This window comes from Brassica rapa, chromosome A02 (genome assembly GCF_000309985.2).
Source record: "Brassica rapa cultivar Chiifu-401-42 chromosome A02, CAAS_Brap_v3.01, whole genome shotgun sequence".
NCBI lineage: Eukaryota > Viridiplantae > Streptophyta > Magnoliopsida > Brassicales > Brassicaceae > Brassica > Brassica rapa.
In genome coordinates this window covers 23,912,927-23,930,489 of record NC_024796.2, presented here as the reverse complement: position 1 = coordinate 23,930,489, position 17,563 = coordinate 23,912,927, and the positions used below count along the sequence as shown (strand labels likewise).

Below are 17,563 nucleotides of genomic sequence, written 5' to 3'. Positions count from 1 at the left end.
GGGAATAGTTCAGTTCAGTTCCACCTCCTTAACACAAGTAGATTCACCACTGGGAATAGTTCAGTTCCAGGATTTGGAAATAAGAAGAAGTCTAAAAAAAGCAACCGAGCTGTTCGCCCTAGAGAGAATATAGACACGCCGCCGCCGCTCTCATCCCTCGACGCCGGTGAGGCCATGGCCGCCGGCGTCGGGACCTCTGTTCCGTCTATGTCTGTTTAACGTCTTCTCATTTCGTCATCGTCGTCTTTAGCTTCTGGACTCGTTCTCTCGTCGTCACTCACGCTGCTGCTTCCTTGGATCCGTTCGTCGTCACCTTCTCCCCTCCAATCTGGGTTACCACCACCTCCGCTGCTCCTCTCGCCGTCGCTTCTCACCCCACCCCTCTCTTCTCCGCCGCCTTTCACGCTCCACTCGTCGTCGCCTCTATCATCGCCCCCTACCCTCTCTGTAAAATCAAAAGAGTCAGATCTACTAAGTATGAGGATGGGCTCACCAGATCTCTCTTCACCACATCCACGGATTATCCACATCCACCGACACAGCAAGTTCTCGCATCTGCTAATCTATACGAATGCTCAGACACACCGCACATGAAGTATTATGATGTATGGGGGATCAGTTATGACTTGATTATTTCTTTCTGGATTCGACACGGTAATGTCGAGGTCCTAAGGCTTGGATCTGTCACAATTTTTGCTCTGTCATTACACTTCAGCATATTCAGAGTTTCCGTGAAGGTGAACCCGAATTCAATGTCGGAGTTCTTAACCGTTTTGGCCACCAACGACAATCAGCCCATACCTGTTTCATCCATAGTTTGCTCTTCAGTGTCAAACATATCTATGGAAACGAAGACATTGTCAGCCTCAACTGTCCTTCCGTTCTCACCGAGCATTAGCCTTTCTGGGGTTGTTGAGGCTCACCTAGTCTCTCCGGACAGTCTCATCGTATACAGGGTTCACATAGCCCAAACAGTCTCTGCTCCTCTGTTCATGATTATCAGAGCCAAATCTAGGCAGACAAGGCCTTTTCCTACCGCTCTTAGCTACGGCTCTAGAGTCTTTCAGCTGTTCTTACGGGCCAACAGTTTTCGACAGAGTTCCATCGAGATTCCGGGACAAGATCATACTCCAATGCTCTTATCAGTTACGTACACCTTATCTAAAGAAAAGGAGAGTCTCCCATCACCAGTGTTGGTGTCCACCAACCGTCTTCAAACCCGCTGTTTAGGGTCCCCCGTCGTCGGTTCATACTCCGACTTTAGTATGTTCTTCGGAACATCAGTTTCAGGGTTTCAAGTGAAGCATCTCTACGGGTATCTTCGCCCCTTTAACACACTTATCGCTCTATTTTTCGTTTATTGTTTAGCCGTTGAGATTGACTCCGGTTGTAATCGTTTGAACCCGTTTGATTTTTAGTTTAATATAAGCTTTCGTGACAAAAAAAAAAAGGAAATAAGAAGAAAAACATCAATGTCATCGCAAGTGAATAAGTTTGTGTTTTTAATTCAACGATCCAACAGTACTTTTGACCTAACTAATAAGTTTCTCCCTCTTGTAATTTTTTTGTCGCTGTTCTGTAACAACGAATACACGTTTTAATTTATTTGGAATCTAAAAATTAATTTACATTTACAAAAAAAAAAACGACTTACAAAGATACTGAAACACAGTATAATTCGTGTTTTGTGATAGCTATTTGTCAAGAAACAATAAATATTCGACAAGTTTTTTCTTGCAACTTTTAAAAGTTTGGAAACTTCACCACCTTTTTATGTATGATGGCTCGTAATCAAATGCTAACGAAAGCAGTCATAACACGTCTATTCAACAAAAACTGTCCACGTCCCGCCAGAAACTCACCCACTTGCGTTTTACCACGTGTCCCCACTCAAACTACACAGCCATTTAACTAATAAACTACTAATAAACAATTAATAAATTAATTACACTTAAAACGTAATCGTGTGCTGATGATGAGTGATGACACTATCACTAGCCTCTCTATACGTCTATATAAGAGGGCCTCCCTTCTTCTAAAACCAGTACTTTCTTCTTCTATAACGGTTTATTTCTCACTAAAACCAACCTACTCACCGGGAAAATGATTACGTGGCACGACTTGTACACCGTCCTCACGGCGGTCGTTCCGCTTTACGTCGCCATGATACTAGCCTACGGTTCCGTCCGGTGGTGGAAAATATTCTCTCCAGACCAGTGCTCCGGCATCAACCGCTTCGTGGCCATCTTCGCCGTCCCTCTCCTCTCCTTCCACTTCATCTCCACCAACAACCCATACGCCATGAACCTCCGCTTCATCGCCGCCGACACGCTTCAGAAGATCATCATGCTCGTCTTGCTTGGCCTATGGGCGAGCCTGACGAAGAAAGGAAGCTTGGAGTGGATGATCACCATCTTCTCTCTCAGCACGCTTCCCAACACTCTCGTCATGGGGATCCCTCTCTTGATCGCCATGTACGGAGTCGAAGCGGGATCTCTCATGGTCCAGGTCGTTGTGCTTCAGTGTATCATTTGGTACACTCTCCTTCTCTTCCTCTTCGAGTACCGTGGCGCGAAGCTTCTGATCATGGAGCAGTTCCCGGAGACGGGTGCCTCTATTGTCTCCTTTAAGGTGGAGTCCGACGTTGTTTCTCTAGACGGGCATGATTTTCTTGAGACGGATGCTGAGATCGGTAACGACGGGAAGCTTCACGTGACGGTGAGGAAGTCGAACGCGTCGAGGCGGTCGCTGATGATGACGCCTCGGCCTTCGAATCTTACCGGAGCTGAGATTTATAGTATGAGTTCGACTCCGAGAGGTTCTAATTTTAACCACTCTGATTTTTACTCGGTGATGGGGTTTCCCGGGGGGAGGCTGTCTAATTTTGGTCCGGCGGATATGTACTCCGTTCAGTCTTCCCGTGGCCCGACTCCACGACCGTCCAACTTCGAAGAGAACAACGCCGTGAAGTACGGGTTTTACCCTAACAGTTCTGTTCCAGGACCAGCCGGGTCGTACCCGGCTCCCAACCCGGAGTTTTCTTCCGGTACGGCGGGTTCAACTAAACCGAACAAGATCACTAAAGAAAACCAAGAGCTGGAAACTAAAGGGAGCCATGACGCTAAGGAGCTTCACATGTTTGTCTGGAGCTCCAGCGCTTCGCCGGAACACGTGGCAGCTGAGCAATCTGAACAAGGCGCAAAGGAGATCCGGATGGTTGTGTCTGATCCACCTCGGAAGAGTGATGTTAGAGGTTTGGATTAATACCAAACTGAGTTCAACTGTTCAATTATAATTTTTGTGTGTTTTAACCATGGTTCTGGTTTTGACAGGTGGTGATGATATGGACGCTGGGGAGGTTCAAAGAGAGATAGAGAAAGCAACGGCAGGGCTGAACAAGGTGGGGTCCAATTCCACGGCTGAGCTAGAGGCAGCCGGTGGAGATGCTGGCGGTGGCCGTGGGAAGGGAACTCATATGCCACCGGCAAGTGTGGTGACGCGTCTCATTCTGATAATGGTGTGGCGAAAGCTCATCAGAAACCCAAACACTTACTCGAGTCTTATCGGTCTCATCTGGGCTCTTGTTGCTTACCGGTCAGTCCAATCATTTTTTTCTCAAACTGATTGTGGATAAGGAAGTAAATATTTTAGATATGGAATAATTGTGATATGGACTAATTGGGTATGGGTTTTTATGGAAGCAGGTGGCATGTGGCTATGCCCAAAATACTACAACAATCTATCTCCATACTCTCAGATGCTGGTCTTGGAATGGCTATGTTCAGCTTAGGTAATAAAACTTGTTTCATCTTTTCTTAAAGGAAAATGATTATGCAGATCAAGCTTTAATGATGTAATCTTAAGATTTTAAACATAGCTTTGAGTCCAGTTGCTTCCTATCTTATCTGTAAAGTGTCATTAAATGCAAATGGTGGGTCTGGGCATTTTAATTAGTTGATTTGTCCAGCTTGTAATTGGTAAAAGTCATATGTATATGAACTGTACAACGCATTTACCAAAAGAGAGTCCGGACCCTCTGATCTTTGTGACACAGACATGTTGGTGGGTCCGGTCCCCACACCGAGCTAGTGGCTGTTTGTGTACTCTTTTTTTTTGGTAATCACTGTTTGTGTACTTATTTGTGGGCTCACCAAGAAGCTGACCTAGCTTCTGCTGTCAATCTCTTTTATTCCTTTGATTGATTTACTTTTTGGGTGTAATGATTAAGGTTTGTTCATGGCCCTTCAACCCAAAATCATTGCTTGTGGGAATTCAGTCGCTACGTTCGCCATGGCCGTCAGGTTTCTAACCGGACCTGCCATCATGGCTGTTGCTTCGCTCATCATTGGGCTACACGGCGACCTCCTCCGTATAGCCATCGTTCAGGTATAAACAAAGATTTTGTTGTTGTTCAGTTGTATGATCCATGATATGTTTAAGGTTTATAATATGATACATCATGGCGATGATATTTTTTTTTCCCCTAAATCATGGTGATGATGTTGAGTATATATAGGCTGCGTTACCTCAAGGAATAGTTCCGTTTGTGTTTGCAAAAGAGTACAATGTGCATCCCACGATTCTCAGCACTGCGTAAGTTCCAAAACCTATTCATTTATATTAATTTTTGGTCAAATATGTTACATATAGAGGACCCAAAATAACACATGTTGTGGTGGTGAAATGGATGCAGGGTTATTTTTGGAATGCTAATAGCCTTACCAATAACTTTGGTGTACTATATCTTTCTTGGCCTTTGAATCGCTTCCTATGCCTTCAACTTCAACTGGCTTTTGAGAACGCCTCGGAGATTGGTTATTTTGTTCATCAGAAACCAGGAACTAAACAAAGGCTTTGATTTCGTGGGAAAGAGTGGAAAGTAGTGAACAAGAAGAAGATATGCTTTTGGTTTTGGTTTTGTTTCCAATATTTGTGGAACACAACAAAAGTACTTAGGATTTAGTGAACAAGATTGCAGGGATTAAGGATCTTGTCTTCATTACACGCCAAAAACCCTATCTTGCATCGATCTTCGTTATTTGTTTTCTGTTTTTCTTTTTGTTAATTATTTGTAGATTTTCGTTAAGCAAATGTAATGCACTATTATACACCCGTGTGTATACCTTTTATTAACTGAGTGTTTGCACCTTTTATCAATCCTTCATTTATATGATATCACTGTTATGCATTTACCTAAAACTAGCTTACTTAAAACTTATAATCAACTGATGTGTTTGGTGATGATGTCTTGCGTGAGTTGTAAACTTGTAATGACAACAAAATTAAAATTAGATAGTAAATTATGTTAAAAAAGGAGTTATAGTCTTGAATAATATACAATATACATATGTACGACCGTCGTGGTAGTGATTTATATTAATTAGTTATGCATTTGAATTTCTTACAATAAACATTGCTTTGCGAGAGAAACTGTTGATATTTTTGAAGAATTGTAACCTCCCGGCGATCGTCGACTTACGCTGGCTCGTTGCTTCGGTCTACCCACCCACTTTCAGGTTTAGCAAAAGACTTGAAATATATATGCTCCACCCGTAACCCATTCTGCAAGTTTTTTTTTTGATGATTGTGCAGTGATGAAAAGAAATTTATTTGATTAGTCATATAATGGCACGTGCACGTAGGTATCAACTTCACCAGTGACTAACTTTCGCGTCAATCTTACCCGGAAAGCCAGCAAGCCAACATTGATAGGAGCAGCTAACGTTCCACAACACCTAGCGGAAGGCTAATGCACATGTGACACAATCTAAGCACTTTCCAATACGGTACATGTGTTATAATTGCCCTGACTCATCAAACACGGTTCATCTGGCGTGTTTTAGGGATGGTAGTTGCATCAACGTTATAAGCTGTGTGGCACCTGCGGAAAACCAACAAATGGTCTATCTTGTTAAGGTATCAGACTAGGTTCGATTTCGATCTTGATCCAGTTCACCTAGTTGATTATCAATTCAACCTTGACCTTAACTAGTGATGAACCTGTTAATCGAATCAACGCAAACAACACAAGCAATTGCTTACCCAGTCTTCGTTTCCTACTGACTGGAGAGAGAACAAAACTCTCATGCACTTCACTATTGATCAATGGTGATACAACAGCTCAAGATCTCACCTGATCTTGTTTATGTGCAGGTACTACAAAAGAATGTACCGAGAACTCTTCGGAGAAGATTACGAGAGTGACTACGATGGAGATGACTCGCTATCAACCTCCGACACCTCCGATGACGAAGACGCGTAGAATGAACCGGATAAGCGCCTCGATCGCAAGAGCTGTGATCACTACTGGATCTCTCTGTTCTTGATCAGTTTCTCCTTCCGCTCTCGTACTCTCTCCCTTATCTCTCTTCTCTCGATCTCTGTAACTCTGCTCTCTGTTCTCTCTCCCTTATCTCCTCTGTTTCGAGATAGACGATGAACAAGTTGTTATGGCCGTTAGGCGTAACAACCTTACCTTCTCCCGTTATCTATAAACTTGGGCCGTGCGGTCTCATTGCGTTTTTATTCTAGGCCCGTTAGCGGCCCAACGCCTAATGTGACAATACTCCACAAATCTCCACCTTTGTCGATTAGGGCACAACACCATTCCTCCGCCGTAACGCAACCCTCACTACGCCGAGACCAAAACCTAACCATGACCGAGAATTCTCAATCCAATCAATCAGGTTCAAACAGCTACCCCAAAACCAAAGAAGACCCTTTCCACATCCTCGTGGAACCTGTAAACAGTCCTGACCCTCTGTTTTACAACCCTGAACTCGTAAGCTCTCCAACGCTTACTCTCCCAGCTGACTTCAAAATCCCCGACTCTGTTCCTGTTCCAATACCACAAGACCCTGAGCCTGAACCGACTTCAACTCCAACTGAGCCAGCTGATCTTCAACCACGAAGACTGTCAAATCTCGAATACTGTAAGCCTATGACACTTCAAGTACATATCTTTAGTCTCAGAAACACCAACTGAACTACCTTTTACAGTTAACCAGCACCTGAATGTCTTCGGCGACAAACCCGCAACTCCTGCGTAAGTACCTCAGTATTCCCTTTAAAACTTTCCCGTTAGTTAACTCCGTTGTTTGACCGAAAACAAACCACTAACAAAGTTTGCCTTCTGTTGTAACATGTACTCCACCTTGTTGAGATGACCAAACAACAGTGCCATCTCAGAGTACATTTCGAGTCGCTCAGGCAACGATCCCCAGCGTTTTGAGGCACTTCTCGAACGCACTTCCAGGTAACGTCTTTGTCAACATATCTGCAGGATTTAGACTAGTGTGAATCTTTAGGACCTTTACTAGACCCATCTCAATGATATCTCTGATAAAGTGAATTTTCCTGGCAATGTGTTTAGTTCGATCATGATGAACCGGGTTTTTAGCTAGGCAAATTGCACTTTGAGAATCACAATGTAGGTTGAAAAACTCTGAATCAAATCCTAACTCATCGCAGAATTCCCTTAACCACAAACCCTCCTTTGTAGCCTCTGACAGAGCCATATACTCAGCCTCTGTAGTTGACAAAGCCACTACATGCTGTAGCGTAGATCTCCAACTCACAGTGTTGCCACCTACTTTAAACACGTAACCAGTGACTGATCTTCGCTTATCGAGATCAGTAGAGTAATCCGAATCACAGAAGCCTTCAACATCAAAACTCCCTGCCCTTTTAAATGTTAGACAAACATCTTTAGCTCCTTGTAGATATCTTAGTATCCACTTCACGGCTTCCCAATGCTCTCTGCTTGGTTTGGACATAAACCTGCTGACTAAACCAACTGCGAAAGCAAGATCAGGCTTAGAACCAACCATAGCATACATTAGACTCCCAACTGCACTCGCATAGGGAACAGAATCCATAGTCTTCGACTCAATAAGCCACTCCTTATCTGTTAAACTCTTCAGTTTAAACTGAGAGTTTGTGGGAGTGATCACCGGCTTGCAGAACTCCATTCCGAACGTTTTAAGCACTTGACCAATGTATCTATTCTGTGTCAGTTTCAGTAGTCCCTTCTCTCTGTCCCTTACAATATCCATTCCAAGAATCCTTGAAGCTGCTCCAAGATCTTTCATTTCAAATTCAGTGCTCAAACTCTTCTTCAAAACCTGAATGTCCTTCATGTTCTTTGCAGCAATCAACATATCATCCACGTATAACAGTAGATAGATGCAATCTTTTGTTTTCAACTTCTTCATGTACACGCAATGGTCTTTAACACACCTTATAAACCCAAGCGTCTTGATGAACGAGTCAAACCTTAAGTTCCACTGTCTGGGAGATTGCTTTAACCCGTATAGAGACTTTCTTAGAAGGCACACTTTTCCTTCATCCCCCTTCTTAATAAACCCTTCTGGTTGTTCCATGTAGATTGTTTCATCTAGGTTTCCATGGAGAAATGCTGTTTTGACATCCATTTGCTCTAGTTCAGCATCAACGTTTACCACATAGGATAGGACGATCCTTATAGACACATGCTTGACCACAGGCGCAAAAATCTCATTGTAGTCAACCCCTTCTACCTGAGTGAAACCTTTCGCAACTAATCTAGACTTGTATCTAGGATCTTCAACCCCTGGAATACCTTCCTTTAGTTTGTGAATCCACTTGCACCCAATGACTCTTTGTCTAAGAGGTCTGTCAACGATATCCCAAGTGTGATTCTTGTCTAAAGAAGCCTTTTCTTCTTTCATAGAAGCATTCCACTTATCCCAGTCTTTGCTTTGTTGCGCTTCAGCTAATGACTTAGGCTCATTTGTTATAATGTCATAAGCGCATGTTAACGCATAAGCCACGAAGTCTCCACTCTCAAACATAGCTGGAGGCTTAATCTGTCTTCTTACACGGTCTCTTGCAAGTAGATAGTCATCTAGAGATTCCTCCTGACCTTCTGATTCATCTTCACTTTCATCTGAATCTGAGTTTCTTCTCTGACCTGAAGTAACTCCACCTTCACCGGTGTTTCCTGATTCTGAAGATGATCCCACTTCAAAGGTAGAACTTTTCTGAGTAGGACCTTGAATCAAATCAGCTTTAAACGTAACTTTTCTTACCTTGGGGTCGCTCGCCTCTCCTTTTCCTTTATATTCTTTATACAGTGTTTTCTCATCAAACACAATATTTCTACTGATTGTAGATTTTCCCTCCTCTATTAACCACACACGATATCCTTTCGTGCCTTGAGGGTATCCCATGAAAATGCCTTTCAACGCTCTTGGACTCATCTTATCTTGTACAGTATGAACGTAAGCCACGCAACCAAACCTCTTGAGATGACTAAACTCCACTTTAACTCCAGACCACACTTCTTCGGGAATTTTAAATTCAATTGAAGCACTAGGAGTACGGTTTATCAAGTAGACTGCTGTAGCAGTTGCTTCTGCCCAAAACTTCTTCTCAAGCCCTGATTCTGCTAGCATACAACGAATCTTATCTGCTATCGTCCTGTTCATTCTTTCTGCTACTCCATTTTGCTGTGGAGTGTAAGCGCACGTTCGATGTCTCTTGATTCCAGCTTCCTTACACATAGTATCCATCAGGTTGTTGCAGAACTCCAGACCATTGTCTGTGCGTAAACACTTAACTTTCTTTTCTGTCTGAGTCTCAACAAGCTTCTTCCATTCAGAAATGTTCTCATATGTTTCATCCTTGGTCCTTAAGAACCTGATCCAAACTTTCTTTGAGAAATCATCTATCAACGTTAGGAAGTACTTACAACCTAATAAGCTTTCTGTATTAGACACTGAACCCCACAGATCACTATGAACATAAGCAAGCGTCTCTGTTGTAGCGTGTTTAGCTGTAGGGAAGGGTAACTTATGAGTTTTTCCAAGAACACAGTACTCACAGAAATCCAATGTGTGAACCTCCTTCTCTTTCAAATACCCATTCTTCACCAGAAAATTCATATTCTTTAAGCTCATATGTCCCAATCTTGAGTGCCAAAGATTTGTCAGATTCTCTTCGGTTCTTGCTACATTAGCTTCAGCCTTATCAACTGTACCATCAAGATAATAGAGTCCGTCTTTGTAGCTCCCTGAAAGAACTCGTTTTCCATCTTTAAAGAACACGACTTTAAAGCCTTCTCCCCTATAAGTACAGCCACACTTCTCAAGCTGGCCGTAAGATATGAGGTTTCGCCCCATGGTAGGCATGTACCTAACTTCAGTTAGAATCACCGTAGACTTGTCTGGGTTTACAATCTTCAGCTTTCCATACCCATGAACTTCACTGAACGTATTGTTACCCATTAACACTCTGCCTCCATTTTCTTCTACAAAGTCAAATAATACTTCTCGATTCGGTGTGATGTGAAATGTGCATCCCGAGTCTAAAATCCACTCAGACTTAGTGTCATGGACACTTGCAGTTAGAACCATAGGATACTCTTTGTCCTGAGCCACATTTGCCGCATTCTGAGATCTCTGATCTTTTCTCTCAGGGCATTCTCTTTTGAAATGACCTTCTTTGCCACAGATCCAACACTCTCTAGTCTTCTGTTGGCCTTTGCCTTTAGACTTTGATCTAAAATCTTTGCTTTTCGATCTAAACCTCCCATCTTTTCCTGATCTCTTGTCGGTTCTTCCTCTGGAAACTACAAGTCCTTCTGCATCAGTCTTGGAGCGTTTTAACAAGCCTTTCTCTTTTAGCTCAGCTTCCTTTGCATAAGCTGACGTAGTAACTTCTTTTATCGTCAATGTTTCTTTGCCATTCCCATACTTTAGAGTGTGAACAAGAGAGTCATACTGTGGTGGCAGACTAGTCAGAATCTGTATGGCTTGATCTTCGTCAGAGACTTGAATGTTTAGGCTCGCAAGATCATCCACCAGTTTCAAGAAAACATCGAGATTCTCTTCAATGATTTTACTTTCAATCATCCTGTAGCTCGCAAAACTTTGCTTCAAGTAGATCCTGTTAGGCAAGGTCTTTGTCTGATAATCTGCTTCAAGTGCTCTCCAAAGCCCCATGGCGGTTGCTTCTCTCATTACTTTTCTTAGTACCATGTTGGTGAGGCTTGAGCAGATAAGGTTTCTGGCTCGAGTATCCTTTTCTTTAGCCAGAGGATCTACTTTAACTTCCTTATCAGTGACATCGTCATTATCATCTGTAGTTTCTACTTTCATAGAACTAGCTGCTTCAGTCAAGATGTGTCCCAGCCCTTGCAGCTCCAGCTGCATTTGCATCTTAAACTTCCACATACCGAAGTCACCAAATCCATCAAACTTCTCCATCTCAAACTTCCCGTGGACCGATTCCATGATAGCCTCTGCAAACAATCACACTTCCCACACACACCAAATCCCACAGCAACTAACCTTCGCTTGAATCACAGCTTCACCGCTGCGTGAACCTAGTTCTCTTTACCAGAGAACCTGGCTCTGATACCACTTGTTAAGGTATCAGACTAGGTTCGATTTCGATCTTGATCCAGTTCACCTAGTTGATTATCAATTCAACCTTGACCTTAACTAGTGATGAACCTGTTAATCGAATCAACGCAAACAACACAAGCAATTGTTTACCCAGTCTTCGTTTCCTACTGACTGGGGAGAGAACAAAACTCTCATGCACTTCACTATTGATCAATGGTGATACAACAGCTCAAGATCTCATCTGATCTTGTTTATGTGCAGGTACTACAAAAGAATGTACCGAGAACTCTTCGGAGAAGATTACGAGAGTGACTACGATGGAGATGACTCGCTATCAACCTCCGACACCTCCGTTGACGAAGACGCATAGAATGAACCGGAGAAACGCCTCGATCGCAAGAGCTGTGATCACTACTGGATCTCTCTGTTCTTGATCAGTTTCTCCTTCCGCTCTCGTACTCTCTCCCTTATCTCTCTTCTCTCGATCTATGTAACTCTGCTCTCTGTTCTCTCTCCCTTATCTCCTCTGTTTCGAGATAGACGATGAACAAGTTGTTATGGCCGTTAGGCGTAACAACCTTACCTTCTCCCGTTATCTATAAACTTGGGCCGTGCGGTCTCATTGCGTTTTTATTCTAGGCCCGTTAGCGGCCCAACGCCTAATGTGACAATACTCCACATATCTAACGGCCTTATAATCCAAAGATCAAATATCCGAACCCAAAAGTAATATTATGACTCTAAACTATATATACAGATAGAGACAAAAAAAAAAGAACATCTAAACTTTTAAAAGTTGGCGTAGTACTCTTAAGTTTATACTCATCAGAGCATACAAATACGCATTAAACAAAACTTGGGAGCTTAAGGATTTCAAAAATCGGACTAGTGAAACGTGCCGGATTTAGTGGGTGGATGAAATTAGAATGTAATAGATTAACTTGGGAGCTTTTTTTCAATTCGAGGTTGTAACCGAAACTTGAATTTCCGGTTCTCGGGTTGATTTCTAATATATATATAATTTTTTTTTTAAAAAGAAAACATAAAACAACTCTATTTCTTTGTTTTCTCCCAAATATAATGCAGAACATGTTTTTGGAAAATACCAAGTGTAATGTTATGTGAAACAATCAAGGTAGTGTAAATCTCAGTATTTCTGATTTTCGTATGTGATTGATCACTAGTAACGTTAATATATTTGCACAATATTGTTCAAATAACTAGGCATCAGAATATTATTTGGAAAAGGAAGCAAATATTCCAAAACTAAATCAAAACTGAATAATGGAGAGTGGATATGAAGGAAATTCAATGAATGCATATCTAAGATCGACCAACATGCATTCTTCTTCCGAAAGCGACGAAGCAATTCACTTAACGACAAAAGTATCTCTTTTATTTCTTGCGACTAAACCTTTTTGGAAATAAAATAATTGATTAATATATATGAACCCTTTTTTGCAACTAAAGCTTTTTATTTTTCTCGTTTACGTCACATACCTCGATCGATATCTTTCTTTATCTAAAAGTTCTGAACTCGTTAAACGTATATTTCAAATTTTTATGAGAAAGAACGTGTGTGAATTCTCACATCAAGATCCGAGCATCAAAATATACCAATGTGGACCACAGTTTTACCCGCATACCGATTGTATCACTAACTAAGATCAACATTTTCGTGGAACTAATCAACAGTCAAAATGTTGAGTTTATCATATTCCCACACATATTATCGGTAGTATCACTAAAAAGATTTTTAATCCGTTCAAAGCTAAATAAACTAAACAACTTCAAACCACATCGTGGTGGTCTAGTGGTTTCCACTAGAGGAGGAGTTGTCCTGTTGATCCAAGTTAGAAATCGATTCTTTTCCAGTGCGAAATTATTAGTTTTACATGTGGCCACACGGATATAAATCCATGTTTACTGCCCATTTGAATACCCGAGAGAGGATACATCCGTAAGTTGCACCTCTCACCCAAGGATTAGTTCTGTATTTTTATAGATCTGGATTTAACCTTTTTTTATCAAAAAAAAAAATTCAGTTACGCATCCACTTTGAAATTAGCATTTTTGTATCTTTATCTTTGTGTTAATTCTAGAAATTACTGAAATTTAATTGTACTAGTAAAAAAACCACATTTGTTGAACCGGACATCGTAGATGAATATGGTCATCATAGGTGAATGTGACCATCGTAGACGCAAGGAAGATTGACTCGTCATCGAGTTGATACGGTTTAGCTTTTAAAATTAGGAAAAGTATTTTTATTAGATAAAAAGTTTATTTTTAATCGATTTGTATATTGATAAAAAAAGTTTTTCTAACAGAAAAAAAAAATCTGAAAGAAAGATTATATCAAGTTTTGAGACTGTATAACTATCTCTAATGTATTTTGCTATTTTTACTTCTAAAATAGGGAAACTTTATAATAGAGGTGAGATATGCTCCAATGTATTCCCTTAAAATAGCAATTTCTAAAATATAGAGTAACAAATAGAGAAATGCTATTTCTTCCTTTATAAATAGAGAAAAAAATAGATCTCTATTATAGAGGAAGAAATAGAGATGGATTGGAGTAATTTTACCTCTAAATGTTATTATAGAAGTGAAAATAGCAATAGCTTGGAGATGTTCTAACACGGATGATAAAAATTGTAAATTGTGCATTCACATTATCAATATAAGAATCGTAGAATGAGTATTTGCTTCATTCACATTTTTTCTCTATGTGTTCTTACGTTCTTCTTTGTACTTATTCACAACATTTTATTATTAATCTATTTATAATCTCCTCTCATCTACTAGTTAGTTTATAACTTTATATGTAAGAATGTGTTACTAATAGATAGAAACTATTAGAGTCTCTTTTACCCAAAAAAAAAAAACTATTAGAGTCTCGACGAGTGTATGCAAACTACAGTATGGCCCTCGTAAAATCCAGTAAATGGATTTCTTGTACAAAGACTATACAAGTGGTTGTTTGGTTTTAATAAAATGTACGTTTGCTTGTTTTGGAAAGGCATTTTTGTTATATGCTATGCTCAAGTGGCCTTCAATCTAAATGAGTATTTAAATTCATGTGAAGTTTTGTTCTTGCCATTTTCTCAAATCTTCTAGACATGATTTGTTAATTATTTTCTCTTTTATTAGACTAGCACGATGCAAAATATTGTAATTTGTTTTTTATCGTGCATATAAATATTGATACTGGACGATTTTCACAAACCGATGTAATCCGAATATTAAATGGATATAAAATTAATACGTCTGTGAATATGTTTGAGTAAATTATGAAAGTTCAAAACTCAATAACATAATTTATAAAACTACTTTGTAATTCATGGATTGTTAATTAATCATTTTTTTTAATTTTTAATCCTTTCATTGTTATGTAATACTTATATTGATTTGATTTCTTAATTTTAGTAGGGCTTATTTACCAAATAACCAAAAAAAAATGAAAATTAGATTTTGGGAGAGAGAGTAGAGAGAGATAGGAAGAGAAAGTAGGAGAGAGGAGGAGATTTTGGTTAGTTAGTGTATTTAAGTTTTTTTCATGTATATATGGTGCAATTTCCCATTTTAGTATCTCAAACTCTGTTTTCGAAGTTTTAGTGGAGTAAATATATCCAATTTTTATGTAATTATAAACAGCAAGTTTATCGTAAACAATTGATTAATTAAATTATTTTCATAACAAAAGGTAAAAAAACGAAAGGACACTAATATCCTTTCGATGAACAAAACGACAAAAAGTCGACCATCAAAGATAGACGGCTTGGCCATTGTTCTTGCCGTTATTGTAAGAGTTCAGATTACACGTGTAATTTAGAAGGTTAAGAATACAAATCAAGTAAATATATAAATTGATTTCTTTGCATGTATTCTTCTCTGTGTTGTGTTGTATGCTTTCTTGTAATGTAATACTGAGTGAAACATGCTTGGAATTAAGGGATTGAATATTTGCTTGGAATTAAGGGATTGAATAAAGTGGAAACAAAATGAGAAAGCAGCACCACACATACAAAAACAAAAATCGAATAAAATAGACAGTCTTAATTAATGGGGCTAGTGAGAGAGAAAGGTGATGGGCAATGTTGGAGGAACCACGAACACTGGTCCGGTTGTAGGGTCGTTCTCCTTACATTTAGATGCAACGTTCTAAACTACATAACATGCATAAGATTCACATCTCACATATCTATCATTTCACCACTTTAATTTCTCATGGATAACGCAGCCATGCGTGTGTATACAAACAACAAGAAACCAAATACTACTAAAAGCTTTAGTGTTTTAGTGGCCAAATCATTAATGCATGGAATATTATTATGTCTGAATTTAAAATTTGATGCAATTTATCTGTTTGTAACTAGTGGATGTTGTGTCTTGAAACTTTGAAAAATATCAATCAACATTACTCCCTCTGTATCAATATAACTGAGTTTTAAGATTATTGCACATGAATTAAGATATTACAAATTTCTATACAATTTACATTGATTACATAAAAATATGATTAAATGAAACAAGAATAACCAATAAGAAAAAATATAGTATTTTGTAATTGGTCAAAAAAATTAAATGTTAAATTCTGTCTAAAATAGTGAAAACATCAATTATTTTGAAACAAAATTTATTTTTTTAAACATCACTTAAAGTGATACGGAGGGAGTATTATTTTGAGAAGTAAAAAAGCTGACGTGTTGCCTTTGTGTACTGATTGTCTTTCGAATCTTAATCAAACCAGTGTTAAAAGTAATAAAGATTAAATTAAAATCTAACAAAAAATAATGACATATTACATTTTTATTACTCCTTCTGTTCTTTTATAATTGACGTTTTACAAACTTTATTTTATTTTTATATAATTGTCGTTTCCAGAATTTTAGGCAAAACTTGACCAAATGTGACTTGTTTTACCCTTCTTATTATGAGCTGTCGTATGAAGTAAATTTGATAAATTAATGTGATAAGAGGCTAGAATATGTATTCTGATATTTACCTAAATTTGTGTGAAAAGTTGTAAAACGTCATTTAAAACCGAACAGAGGAAGTACTATAATATTTGTATTTACTTATTGGGGTATCCATAAAATGTAGAGCTGTATGTATTATCCGTTAAATTTGATTGATCTTATTCATTTCGATTTAATCCAAAAAATCTAGTTATTCATAAATTTTAAGAACAAAGCAAATATAAAAATGTTATTCGTTTTGATCTGTAAGTTTACATATTTTATAGTGTAAATTTGGTCTTTTCTTGAAGTCTTAAAGTTTTTCAATTTTGAGCTATTTTATACCAATATGATTTTTGTGTTGACACAAATGCTTACATAAGTTTTATATTGGACTCAATAATATTGAATTATTTGATTTTTGTTTCATAATTTACGTTAAGATGTTAATTTATTAATTTAATCATATTATTTTACTATGATGTTACGATAAGTGACATTGATTTATTTTAGCTTGGAAAAATATTTTGATGGTATGTTGCAAAGAATAATATATGGTTATTCAATTTTAATATAAATAATTTTTTTATTAATAATTACCGAATACTAACGAGTCAATTACTGAATCGGATAATCCCTTTCTTATTAAAGGAGGAACATTCATAGAAATAACCCTTGGCCTCATGTGTTTATTACATGAGTGTCATTTCCTATGTGTCATCACCTCATGCACTCTCACTAACTTTTTAAACAAATCCTTTGTGAACTAGAATAATTACAAACAAATGCCATTGGTCATATACATTATACTATATGATTACAATCCGATTTGAAAAAAAAAACGGGAATTTATGACAGGCAGAATATTAACTCTTTTGTAAAAAGCAACAAAATAAGTTCGACATCTATCAAATCGTTTTATGAATATTTTTGTTTACGTTAATTATAATGCAACATTTTATGAACATTTTTAAACTAATATCAAATCGTATTATAATGCAACGTTTTATGAATATTTTTGAAACCGAATCAACATTTTATAAACATTTTTATGCAACATTTTATGAACATTTTTAAACTAATATCAAATTTCTTTATAATGAAACGAGAATAATTTTATGAACAATTTTATGCTTATTTTAGGAACACGTATTATAATCAAACGTTTTATGAACATTTTTGTCAACGTTAATTATAATGCAATATTAACTCTTT

General features: G+C 38.4%; 1 protein-coding gene across 1 annotated transcript; it reads left to right on the top strand.

Annotated features, from left to right (window-relative positions):
- Positions 1-2,103: 2,103 nt before the first annotated feature.
- LOC103854081 (auxin efflux carrier component 4) lies at positions 2,104-5,149 on the top strand. The gene is made up of 6 exons (XM_009130996.3): positions 2,104-3,253; positions 3,333-3,594; positions 3,705-3,790; positions 4,229-4,386; positions 4,517-4,593; positions 4,694-5,149. Exons 1-6 carry the CDS (start codon positions 2,104-2,106, stop codon positions 4,758-4,760), a joined length of 1,800 nt encoding a protein of 599 aa, XP_009129244.1. The 3' UTR covers positions 4,761-5,149.
- The last annotated feature ends 12,414 nt before the right edge of the window (positions 5,150-17,563 follow it).